Consider the following 13,558-nt stretch of genomic DNA (forward strand, 5'->3'; position numbering starts at 1 on the left):
AATATGATTATTGGTCACAGAGGAGAAAACTGGATGATTACATACAGAAACTAGAGGAATACCTTGCAAGGACTAAACACTATGGGCCCTAACCCCATATTTTTTTACCAGTCCTGACTGGTAAAGGTCTTCTACTCCTGATAAGAGAATCTTTCTGTGCAAGCATGTCCACATCAGAAAAGGGGGAAAACATGAATCAAATTTGGCCCAATGCCTGGTTTTGTGAGTTTTTACTTTTTAAAAAATGATGGGGGGGGGGAAGAAGAGACACATAAAAATTATATAAATTTTCAGCATCCATAAATAAAATGTTTTACGGAAACACAACTACTCTTACTTGTTATGTTTTTCTTTTCTTCTCCCACCCCCAACCCCCATTAAGTATCATCTATGGGCACTTTCACCATACAATGGCAGAGCAGATTCATTGTGACAGAGACACAGGGCACTCTATCATTTCACACTGCTTCTCATGGTACTACGAATTACAGAAATACAGTTATAACTCAACAGTGTCTTGAGTTCCTGCTTGTTGCTGTTCTGCAACATTTAAAAACATTTTTTTTTACTTTTATTACAGTGCATACTCATCACGCAGGAAAAATGGAATGCAATGTTGCACTTTTAAAGCACAGTGGAGTGTGGATTATTCTGTTACTGAACTAGACAGCTAAGGATTGTATTTATAACATTATAGCTATGCTTAAAAAAATACAATATATGTTCACATTACCAGGCTAAGCACTATCATCACAACATTCCTATTTCACTCAAAAGCAAAGACAATTTAAACATTTTAAATGGAATCTCATCACAGCAGAATTTCTTCACACAAATAAAAATGAGACTGCAACCAAAATTAAATTTCCAACTGGCTACTGTGTTAGCAAGCAAGGAAAGCCATGTACTAATGGTGAGTTCCTGAAATCATGTTTGATTGGAAAAGCCAAAGAAATAGGTCCTGAAACAATATTCTTGTTTAAGACTATTACCCTTTCTGTAAAAACAGTTCTTGAAGCATCGAAGACAACGGGAGCAGTATTAACCAATCATCAGTTAAAAAAACAAATGAGGGGGGCGCCTGGGTGGCGCAGTCGGTTAAGCATCCGACTTCAGCCAGGTCATGATCTCGCGGTCCATGAGTTCGAGCCCCGCGTCGGGCTCTGGGCTGATGGCTCAGAGCCTGGAGCCTGTTTCCGATTCTGTGTCTCCCTCTCTCTCTGCCCCTCCCCCGTTCATGCTCTGTCTCTCTCTGTCCCAAAAATAAATAAACGTTGAAAAAAAAAAATTAAAAAAAAAAAAAAAAAAACAAATGAGGAACACCTAGGTGGCTCAGCTGTTTAAGTATCCAGCTTCTGCTCAGGTCATGATCTCACTCAGTTTGCGAGTGAGAGCCCCACACTGGGCTCTGTGAACTGACAGTGTGGAGCCCGCCTGAGATTCTCTCTCTCCCTCTCTCTCTCTGCCCCTCCCAGCTTGCACTCGTGCACGAGTGCTCTCGCTCTCTCAAAATAAATAAATAAGCATTAAAACAACAACAATAAAAAAAAAAAACAATAAAAAATGAGGGCATCTGGATGGCTCTGTCAGTTAAGCTTCCGACTTCAGCTCAGGTCATTATCTAGTGGCCTGTGAGTTTGAGCCCTGTATCAGGGCTCACAGCCTGGAGCCTGCTTCAGATTCTATGTCTCCCTCTCGCTCAGCCCCTCCCCCATTCATGCTATCTCTCTCAAAAATGAATAAATGTTTTAAAAAATAAAAACAAAAACAAATGATTTCAAGTGGTTTTCCTTGGCTCTTCATGACTTCACAGATACTACCAATACCTAACTGTTGCCTTATTTAAGGAGCCAATACTAAATTGAGTGACTGAAGAGTGAGCCTTGAATTAGCTATCAAAAATATTTTCAAGAAGCTGAGAAAAACAAAAAAAATGGTGGTAAAAATATACATGGAGCACAAAAAAACCCTAGTTGGACAATTTTACAAACTTGTGAACATTTAAGGTGTTTATAGTGTATGGTGCAATTACTCAGTAGAAAGATACTTTACCATGTATTGTTGGCTCAGCGGTAATCAATAGTGCACATCATTAGCACTCGTGAACTATTGTTAGTTCCGTGAGTATTTGTCAGAAATAAAAGCTGAATATCTCAAATTGCTCTACTACACAGCAGTTCAATGGCCTAGTAGTGATAGTTTTATTGTGATTTTTTTGAGCTCAGGGCCAATACTGCAATTTTTCTGAATGACAACAATCACTATCACTATTATGGGTAGTTTGATAAACTAGATTTTGTTGCAAACCTGATAATGTTTCTTAATGATTGAATCTAAAATTGTAAGGCAAAAAAACATTTATTTGTGAAACGTATACTGTGGTAAGTCATTATGACAACTAATGATGCTTGAATTCACAAGCAAATGTCAAAGCTGCTTTACACACTCCCAGTGCTGTCAAAGTTAAAACAAGATCTTCATTTCCTCACAGATTTGCATTAAATATATTTTCTAAGCTCAAATCACAGTTCCAACAGAACTCTTCAGACGTCAGTGCTAGTGCACACTATACCAAAATCTACTTAACTGTGTAGGTGAAGAGCTTCCACTTTGCCCTTGATTGGAATTGATTTGTGTGCTGTGATAACATAATAAAAGGCAAATATTAGGAGAGGACTAGAAGAAGTCTATAAATACCTTCCAAATGATAACTAAAATCATTAACTAAAATCACATTCTCGTGGACTGGTATCAGTATTTGGCAATACCTATCCATGTTAAAAGATACCTTCCAAGATGAAATACAGATCTCATTACAGATCAGCATTAACAGATGAACACTTGCAATCAATTTTGATGACACGGAACACTAACTCTGAACCTCAATTAAACAAAATGTTATCTGATGCCAAAAGAAGATACACAAATTGCACTTAATCATTATATTTCAAATTTCATATTCATGTAAAAAACCTTTTCAATGCAGGTTTGTCTTTTAAATCACAAATGGTGTTGGGCGCCAGGGTGCCTCAGTCAATGAAGCAGCCAACTCTTGACTTTGGCGTGGATCATGATCTCATGGTTCGTGGGTTCAAGCCCCATGTTGGGCTCTGCACTGACAGTGCGGAGCCTGCTTGGGATTCTCTCTCTCTCCCTCTCTCTCTGCCCCTCCTCTGCTTGTGCTCTCTCTCAAAATAAATACACTTAAAAAAAATACAAATGGTGTGTAATATATGTGTTTTATGTGTATTGTGTGTATATTAAATTTTATCTTTCAATAACCATCTGCTATTTTCTCCGGCAAGTTCTCACAATAACTGCCTTCTCTAAAACAGAAAGGATGTCAAGAAAAAAGAACCAACCCCATTACTATCTATCATATCTGCCCCATGAAATCTTAGGAATCTTCCATAACCTTTATTATCTTAATTCACTCTACACCCCCCCAAAATTCACTCATGGTTACACATTAATCAATAGCAAAGTTAACTTCAATCCAGACTTGCTAAATTTCCTGGTTTTTTCTGTAGGATGAAGTGGCTATTTCTCCCTATTTAGCATGTAAGTCTCCCTTTAAGCCACAAAAAGTAAAAACGGTAAAATTTTTACAAGTGGTTAAAATGTGGAATTTTGGTTTCAAGTGAAAGAATTAGGCAGCTGTCACAATTTCAATTTATCTTAAGTCTGCCTGATAGGAATGATTAATGTGGCCTTCAGAAGCTCTGTATAATACCTCAAACTGTAATACTGTGTATATATATGAACATACATATTTTTCTGAAAAGGCCTATGGCTTTCATGAATTCTCAAAGGGGCCTGTGAAGAGTCATAAATTAAAAAGTGATTCCAGATATACCAGTAAACAAATGATAAGCAAAGAATAAAGAAGTAGCAGATATAGCTGAGAGCCAGATGTTTCAGAACAGAGGAAGAGTGCCCTAGCTCTATGGTTCTCCAAGTGGGATCCCCTTTTTCACTATGTTGACATCTGCATGACACAGAAGCCAATGGTGGGCAAAATGCTAGCACCTTAGCACAAAACAAAATCAGTGGTGCCAAAATGTACTGGTGGTATTCACTGCCATGCATTTATAGTGAAACACAAAGAAGTCCAGTTTCACTTAAGAATGCCCTCAAGTAGTAAAAATTATCAATTTTATTATATCTCCACCATTGAATATACATCTTTTTAATATTCTGTATAATGAAATGAAAAGTATCCATTAGGCATTTCTGCTACATACCAAAGCACAATGGCTGTGTTCAAGAAAAGCACTCGTGTGACAGTTTTAGCTTCAAGCGATCTAGCCACATTTTTCACAGAACATCTTTTTTACTGGAAAGCGTAGCTGACAAACTATAGCTATCTACACTTAGATTTAACAGATACTCTTGAAAATGAACAAAGTGAGGCTGTGTTGTTTCAAAGAAAACAACTGACAGCATTTGTTGCTAATGATAAAAATCAACCTTTCAAGTGAAAATTAAAATTTTGGAAACTTTGTATCCAGCACCACGAATCTGACAGCTTCTTCCATACTTAAAGACTCTTCTGATACCTTGTTATATCAACAAATATTATTTTTTGATATTGTGTAAGATGTATGAACATTAGAACATCTGCATAACTTGATGTAACTGATATTTTCCATATGACCAATGCATGTTATAAAGAACGTATAAGAACCATTTAAGTGTAAGACAGGGGCGCCTGGGTGGCTCAGTCAGTTAAGCGTCCGACTTCGGCTCAGGTCATGACCTCACAGCTCGTGAGTTCAAGCCCCCCATCGGGCTCTGTGCTGACAGCTCAGAGCCGGGAGACTGCTACAGATTCTGTCTCTCTCTCTCTCTCTCTCTCTGTTCTCCCCTGCTTGCACTCTGTCTCTGTCTCTCAAAAATGAGTAAGTGTTAAAATAAATTTTTTTTTTAAGTGTAAGACGGATCAATGGATTTTAATGTAAAGGAACAAAAAAACTCAGATATTTCTGATTCCACATTACAACTAACCTTTAAGAAATTACCACTTGTTGATTAGTACAACATTAAAGAATATCATTAAAGAATAAACACAACATTAAAGAATATCCACAATTATCTAAAAAGACTAATAAAATACTCCTTCACTTTCTAGCTATATGTTACATGGTTAACTTCTACAAAACCAGACATTAAAGAGGTTTACTTATCACTATATTTCTTGTTTTAGAAAACATTATTTATGCTGGCATGCAATGGACCATTATTTTAAATGAATTAAAAAAGATATTTTAAAATTCTGTTTTAATCTCTAACACAGTACTAATAAATCACATAAATAAAAGCTCTTGTCCTCTGTTCTTTTTAGGAGTATATAAAGTGGTCCCAAGAGTCAAAAGTTTGAAATCCACTGCTCTAGTCCCCAGCCAAAAGAAGGCATACAACAAATTTCTTTAACTTACTTTTCACCATCTTATTCTGCTTAAAATTGTCTCTGCCCTTCAGCACCAACACTATTTCAAACCAGATTACAAACTCCGGATGATGGAAATAGGAACAAAATGTTTTACACATATATACACATATATGAAAAGAGTGGTTGCATGCAATAACACAATGTGGAGGACACAATACATGTTAGATCCTCATAAGGAATGGCCTTCTCAATAATTACTACAGGAAGGGTTCAGAGCTCAGCAGCATAAAAAGTCTTCTATTGCCTATTTCTCAGTTCAGGTTTATACCAAACAGAAAGAGTAACAACAGCTAACATTTTCTGAGCTTTTGTTATGTATCAAAGGGTTTTATCTGTTTAGTCTTTACAGATACATTATGAAATAGACACTATCATCCCCAATATGCAGAAGAGAGGCAGAGCTGAAATTAAAATACATGCAGAACCTGTATCCTAAACCAGCATAAACATGGCCTCCCACTGTAACAATACTTACAGATATATCTTGAGTAAATACACAACTGAGTAAACATCTGATTAGCATAACTACTGCAGTTAAGTTCAAAAAACACATTCCTTTCTATCACTGTGTAAACTTAGATCTCCTCAGAAGGCTGGTCATTTTCTCTCACTACTTTGGTTCAATTATTTGACAAATATTCAAACAACAGAGATAACCTACGAACAAACACCTATGAAGATTCCTTCCCAATTTATAGAAGTCATTATAACCATGAATTATAATATTAAAGAAAGCTACATAATAGATGTCCTTATTAAACTCCTTTTATTATGAAAAGTAACTTTTGGTTTCTCTAAATCTTAAAAATAGAGGAGGTAAAATTAGAGGAAAAGTTAAAATGGTGTTATTAAACAAATACTCAAAGCAAGAAAATGCTTCTCTGAATCTGTAATTGACTAGACTGGAACTTAGTGATATTCTGATGAAGATTCTGGGGATAAAATTCTTTTATGGTGAAATAAACTGTGTCACCTCCAAATTACACAGTGTGGGCACATTATCAGGACCCAAAGGCCATGTTTCCACTATTACATAAGTAACTCTTACTTGTTCTTGCAGGTAAATTTGGGAAGGGAGAGAGAGGCCAGGAATTTTCAGGAAAGTTATGTATATACACCCTCATAAATCACTCTGCTACATGAGTAGAGCAGAAGCAGGATAAAGGACAACTGCCACTGTCCTTCTACTACTTTTTCTACTGTATTACAAGAACCCACCTAGACCAGGGACTGAATTCCTCCAACACTAGGAAAAGACTGGCTAGTGGTTTTTTATACTTGCTAAACTTCAGAATGAGTTTCTGCATTTTTAGTCCTTTACCTCTAACTATGTAATGAAGACTATTTCCATTAAGGCATTTTCAATTTTATCTAACAGATGTCGTATGGTGTATTTCAGAGAATAGAGTGTAAAAAACTGCATTTCACCTACCAGTAACCAAGACTTCGAAGGTAATCCAATTCAATCTTGGGGAGACATAGAGGGTGTACAAGAAAGAGATGTGTCCCTGATCACTTTCTCCTTCCTATATTCACTGACCCTCTATCTTTCCAGGAAAAATAAGCCTTGGAATGGCTATATACAGCTGCTAGAAGGGCAGGGATTGCTGCTTGAGGGTATAAATTTGCATCCACTAAAAATTAAATCCTAGAAAACTCAACTGGGAATTCCCATCCTCCACCACATCACTCCTAAACCTACCTCATTTACAAACCATTTCTTCTCTTTGCATCCCCATATCCCAACTCTTCCAGAATAACTTTTGTTTCAGAAATACTTAATGAGATTTCAATTATTATTTCTAAATATTTTGACATTCTTATATACTTATATTATTTTACCTCTGTTAGAACTGAGAATACGTGCCATTGGAATGAATACTGTTAAAATGGTAAATATGGAAAGCAATAGAGAAAAAAGCCTGCTAGATATAATTTGTTATCTTCCTGTTAACCCTAAATCTTAAAATATAATCCTGTCTCTAGACTCAAATGTAAATAGATTTCTAAATCCCAATGAATTTTAATCTTGGATTTAGATATTTACCAGAAAAGCTTCAGCTTTGCATTTAAATAACAAAATAAAACCACTTCTGCACTACTTTAAACTTTCAATGTTTCCCTCACTTGTTGGAACAACGAATTAACGGGAAAACAAACCTAATCTCTGAATCAGTTAAAAAATGTACCACCTTTATGCATCCTCTGGCTTCTCATCTAGGAAGCAGCAAGGGAAGAGCAAAAGTATCCCTCAGATGATCTTTCCTACTCCTCAACCTGCTCATTTCTAACAAACCTGGCCTTGGATCTATATATAAACAACACTTTCCTACAGAAGTTGGGGTTGCCAGGAACAAGCAGACTAGCACTTCCTTCAAACTGCCTAACCTTTAGACTTCTGGATCACAACTAAACAATTTAAATCAGAGAAAAAAAGGCTTTAAACAGTCTGGCAGTTCCTCAAAAGGTCAAACATATATAGACTTACCATATGACCCAACAATTCCATTCCTAGCTGTAGACTCAAGAGAAGTAAAAACATGCCCACACAAAAACTTGTACACCAATGTTTATAGCAGTATTATTCTCAACAGCCAAAAAGGGGAAACAACTCTAATGCCCAACAAGTAATGAATAATAAAATGTGGTCTACTCATACAATGGAATATTATTCACCTATAAAAGGAATGAAATACTAAGACATGACACAATATAGATGAATTTTTAAACATTAGAAGAAGCCAATCACAAGAGGCCATATATTACGTTTCCATTTACATGAAATGTCCAGCACAGGCAAAATCCATAGAGATACACAGATTAGTCGTTGCCTAATGCTGGGGGAGGGCTGAAAGGAAAAAGGGAGTGTGTTGGCTAATGGGAACAGGGCTGTGTTGGTGAAAATGTTCTAAAATTGTGGTGATGCGTGGGCAACTCTGTAAATATACTAAAAATCATCTAATTATACACTTGAAGTAAGTGAAATACATAGTATGTGAATTATATCTCAATAAAACTTTTATTTAAAGAAGATTTTAATGTGCTTTTATTAATCTATTTAATTTTTCAAGTCCGTTCATTTTTTTAACTTTCAAAAGGACACAAACAAAGCTTCCTATTTGCTTAGTCTGTCTCAGCCTGACTAAATCTTTAGAATACATAACCCACAAGAACGGAAATGATCACAGAAGTTCCACAAATTCAGAGATATATACATACACACAGATATATATGATAAACATAACAAAATATAGGATCTACATAATAGGCATGTGTTAATTATCATCCGGTACAGCCCAGTTTTTAGACACTTGGATAAAGTCTGGTTGGGAACAGCTAGTGGGAAGCAGTTTTTCACCCTATCCTCTTTCCAAACAGATCCATCTACTCATTCTATTTCACCTCCTCCCAAAATAAACTCAACATTTATAATTTGAACAACGTTTGCAAGGTGATTATGCTATATTCCTACGGCCACCCTAACTCCTTTTGGAACTAATGATCAAAGTAAAAAGCTTTCACTGGGTTTTCCAGGACACCCACAGGAACTAGATTTAAACAATCAGTCAAGAGCATTATTATAAGCCACGAGAATGTGATAACAGGGCTCACTACAGGGGATAGAATCACAGGCGTCCTTGGCTTTTAGTTCTAAGTAAAACTTAACCCAATATACTGGAGGAATATGCACTATTCAAATAAGAAATTAGTATATGGTTTGCATTAAATAACAGAAAATTTTAAATTGTTCTGAAGGCACTTTGAAAATATTACATCAATGATATGCCCACTCAAAAAAGAAAAAAAAACACAAAAGCAACTTATAAAATATGGTTACCAAACGTGTTACAGCCCACTGGCAATTTGATATAATAAAAAAGAAATCAAGAGCATGCCTTGGAATTACAATCAACGTTTTATTTTTTTTTTAATTTTTTTTTTTTAACGTTTATTTATTTTTGAGACAGAGAGAGACAGAGCATGAACAGGGAAGGGACAGAGAGAGAGGGAGACACAGAATCTGAAACAGGCTCCAGGCTCTGAGCGGTCAGCACAGAGCCCGACGCGGGGCTCGAACTCACGGACCCTGAGATCATGACCTGAGCCGAAGTCGGACGCCCAACCGACCAAGCCACCCGGGCGCCCCAACAATCAACGTTTTAAAATAAGATGAAGTTCTGCTGATTTTTCCCATGTGGAGACATTCTAAGTTTTATCTTATATATTCATTTATTTTTTTAAATTTTTTTAAATGTTTATTTATTTTTGAGAGAGAGAGACAGAGTACAAGTGGGGGAGGGGCAGAGAGAGAGAGAGGTAGACACAGAATCTTAAACAGACTCCAGGCTCCAAGCTGTCAGCACAGAGCCTGACGTGGGGCTCGAACTCACCAACCGCAAGATCATGACCTGATCCAAAGTTGGACGCCCAAGTGACTGAGCCACCCGGGCGTCCCACTTACATGTTCTTTTAATACTAAAAAAACCCAAAACCACCTACTGCAGCTATTTTGCTAGGCAGCTTTACAAAACACCATCACTTGAATCTAAATGAACTTTAATGAGCAAGTAACATCACTGAAAACAAAGGCAGACAAGAAAAAAAATACGTCTGTGCTGGATGTCTTTGAACAGGTATAGATTTTGGAAGAGGAAAAGAGAAGGAGCCTGCAGAATTTAAGAATTCCAAGGAGGGACTGTCAAACTAAATATACTTCCCAGGATTGAGAAGCAAGTAATGAAACTCTTTTACTGATGGTAGTGTGTTGAATATAGACAGAGGTCGCAAAAGCCCAGAAATCACTTTAGCCTGGAAGCTCCCTGGGTGAAGAGATTATGTTTTATCTTTGGATTCCTGGTGATTGGCATAAAGGAGATCAATATTAAAAGGGGAAAATGTCTAGACTATTTCTCTCTCTCTCTCTCTCTCTCTCTCACACACACACACACACACACACACACGCGCGCGCGCGCACACACACACACACACACAGGCGGGGGGAGGGGGAGGTTGTTCAAAGCCAGCACCAAATATTAAATCTGAATTCACAAAACTAATGGAATCCCTCAGCCTATTTTTCCCTCCAAATCTTTTTTCCAATAAACTCGAACAATCCACTAGTGAAGTTTCTTAAGTATCCTAAAAAAGTGCATCTGATTTAAAAGGTCCCAGATCAAACGTTTTAAAACACAAAATCTACTGTTTTATGCCTACAAAGTATACAAATATGTAAGTACATGAAAAATAGAAGTGAAGAAGTTGAAATACAAACATCAGATTTTTAAAATACTTACATGTACAAACTCAAGTTTAAAATGTGTAAGAAAGCAGGGCCCAGATTCCCCCAAAAGTTATCAAGACATTAAAATGTTTAAGTAGCTATACTTCCCTCTTAGAACAATGCACAATCACAAAACAAAATTTTTTCCAAAGCAAGTATCTCGTAGACCCAGCAAGATGTCCACATCTGTTAAAAGTCCACCAAGACTTAAGCAGTGAACACGGACTACAGGCACCAGGGGGCCTCCCAAGAATAACTCGATAGTAAAAGAAAAGGTAAGTAAGAGTTCCTGGTAAAACTTTCCTATCCAGTCTTAAGACTGCTGGAAGGCTTTCACATCTGGAGCAAATAAACTGTAGTTTGTTACACAACGGGCACATACAGAACTGACGAGAAACCAACACACAGACTGAAAAAAGGAACTAGCCGGCCCCTCACCCCCAGGAATACAATTTTCTTTGATGATTTTCCAAATGTAAGAATGTACTGCGCTTCGCTGTTGTCAAGTTACCTTCAGGTAACCTGAAAGCAAGTAAGTTAGTGCATATGCACTCTAACGATTTCCAACAGAAAAGGCTAAATTTTTTTGAAGGCTTAGTATCTTTTCTACACACTCACAAAGCAATTAGTGGTGAGGCAAATTTTAGGGTAAAGGGATTCACTGGCACAAGACTGCGATTAAGTGTGAATAATACCCTGGTCTCTCCATCTCTTCCCATTCCCTCTATCCCCCACCCCAACATAAAACTGTTCAGTAAAAACAGAAGGACCAGGAAACTTCAAAAGCAGCGAAGACTTGTAAATACCTTTCACACACGAGAGGCTTTTACAATAAAGTAGACCTTTCTAAGTTTGTGCAGAAATTAAATCCTGCTCAAGCCTGTTAAATTCTCAAACCCGAAAGCCGATCCCGGCAGCAAACGAGTCTACATATTCTTGAGTGCATCTTCAGCTCGAGTCAAAGACTTCTGTTTTACTATTTTTTTTAACTTAAATAATAAATAGGAGGTACTCAACTCCCGCTAATGTTATCCCCTCCTTAAACAGAGTTCGTCCTACAGCATCATGCAAAAATGCAGAAGAGGTCCAACAACTGTCTCAATGAGAAGATTTTTATAAAATTCACTCCCGGAACAAGAATCGGAGGCAGCCAAGGGCAATGCACAAAGAGAACAGAGAAGAAATACACGTTCCACGGACATACAATGCACAGAAACTCGCATCCTCGCACCCTCCTTGGGAAGGGTCACCCAGCACCCTTGGGCTCCTCGTAGCCCTCGGCCAGCGCGATGCCATGACGGTCCCCGAGGGTTCGCGGGGACATTGCCCGCCGGGCCGCCCGCGGGGACAGCCCCTCTCGAATTGCCTCCTGCCGACCGTGTTCCTGGAGGCCGCTCCCCCCCCGGCCAAGCAGCCTCTTCGCCCCCCTCCTCCGCAGCCGCCGCGGGGCGGAAACGGGGGTCCCCTCGGGTTCGGCGGCGAGGGGGAATGAGGGCTGAAGGGGGCGCCCCCTCCTTGCGGCAGGCCGGGCCCCGCACTCACCCTCCAGCAGTCGGGTGATGAGACTGTCCACGTTCAGCTCCCCGTCCGCCATCTTGTCGGCACCAGACGCTTCTTCCCAGCAGCGGGAACAAGGGCTTCACGGCGGCGGAGGCTGCGGCGACGGCTCGGCGCTCCCTCACCTACAAGTCACGCGGCGTTTCGACCCCGGTTCCAACTCCCTCTTTTCCCCGGGCCCTCCCCCCACCCCCTCCCCACCAAGTAGTGGAGCGCGCGTACACTCGGAGGCCCACACGATAAATAAATAAATAAACAAGTGGAGCCCCCAAGAACCGGGCCGCGTCAGACCCAGCCGCCACCTCCTCCTCCTCGGCACCGCCCAACTCCGCAAAGCTCACCAGCGCCGCCGACGGCCCCACCCGCAGCTCCACTTACAGCACACCACCCTTCCCCGCCACCGCGCCACGCAACCCTCCGCGCAGGCGCACGGCGCACGCCTCCGCGGCCCCCACCACAGCCGTGGCTTTTGCGCAATCGCACTGGACTCCGTTCTCCCGCCGCTGCCGCCGCTGCTGCTTTCGCGCAGGTGCGTCGCCCTCACTCGCCACCTCCACTGCGCCGAATCGCCACGGCGGCGCAGGCGCCCCGAGGCTCGCGGGGCTCGCCGCGCTGGGGAAGCTCCCATTAGGCAGAACGAGCGTGGGCAGTGGCTGACCTTCCCGCTGTTCAGCTGCCCTGGCAGGGGCCCTGTGCACACCGCGTTGTTGTGCCCTTCCCGCCTCTTTTTTTCTTTTCTTGTCTTCCTTCCCTAGTTTTGCAAGCAATTCCTCATGTTTCCATTAATCGGGAAACGTGGACTACATTATCCACGTTTGAAAACCGGGTTTGCGCGTTTGGGAAGCAGGAAGGGGTTGAGTTACTTTGATGGAAAAGTTTGACATTGCAGACGAGGGATTTTCTACCCCATCATTCCACAAGGCTAGTTGCCCAAGTGTCCCTGGATGAAATACGTTAAAGTGGGCTCTGGAAAGGTCAGCAATAATATTTCAACGTGGGTACCGCTCTCTGCCTTCTGTGTAGTACATCCACACATCTTACATCTTTATTCACTCTGTGCATACTATTTTATCCCAGTGCTTTTTTTTTGTCCAGACCTCCGTTATATTAATCATCCTGCCTTGTGATTGTTCATTCTTTTGTCTCCTACACTCGACTGTAAGCTTCTACAGGGTGGACCCACCCAGTGTCTGGCACCTAGAAGAGACAGAGAAAGACGGAAGTTCAGAAAGGTTGGTTGCCCAGCTGTTCTTTCCACATAATTTCAC

At 40.0% G+C, this 13,558-nt stretch overlaps 1 protein-coding gene across 1 annotated transcript in view; it reads right to left on the reverse strand.

Annotated features, from left to right (window-relative positions):
• PPP1CB (protein phosphatase 1 catalytic subunit beta) overlaps positions 1–12,714 on the reverse strand; it is a 43,064-nt gene extending 30,350 nt beyond the window's left edge. Inside the window, exons 1-2 of the mRNA XM_030311386.2 lie at positions 12,632–12,714; positions 12,276–12,415 (exon numbers count right to left, since the gene is read on the reverse strand). Of these exons, the coding sequence (XP_030167246.1) occupies positions 12,276–12,327 (52 nt within the window). The 5' untranslated portion in view covers positions 12,328–12,415; positions 12,632–12,714. The remainder of the gene's footprint in view (positions 1–12,275; positions 12,416–12,631) is intronic.
• Positions 12,715–13,558: the final 844 nt, after the last annotated feature.

Source organism: Lynx canadensis, chromosome A3, assembly GCF_007474595.2.
Source record: "Lynx canadensis isolate LIC74 chromosome A3, mLynCan4.pri.v2, whole genome shotgun sequence".
Taxonomy (NCBI): domain Eukaryota; kingdom Metazoa; phylum Chordata; class Mammalia; order Carnivora; family Felidae; genus Lynx; species Lynx canadensis.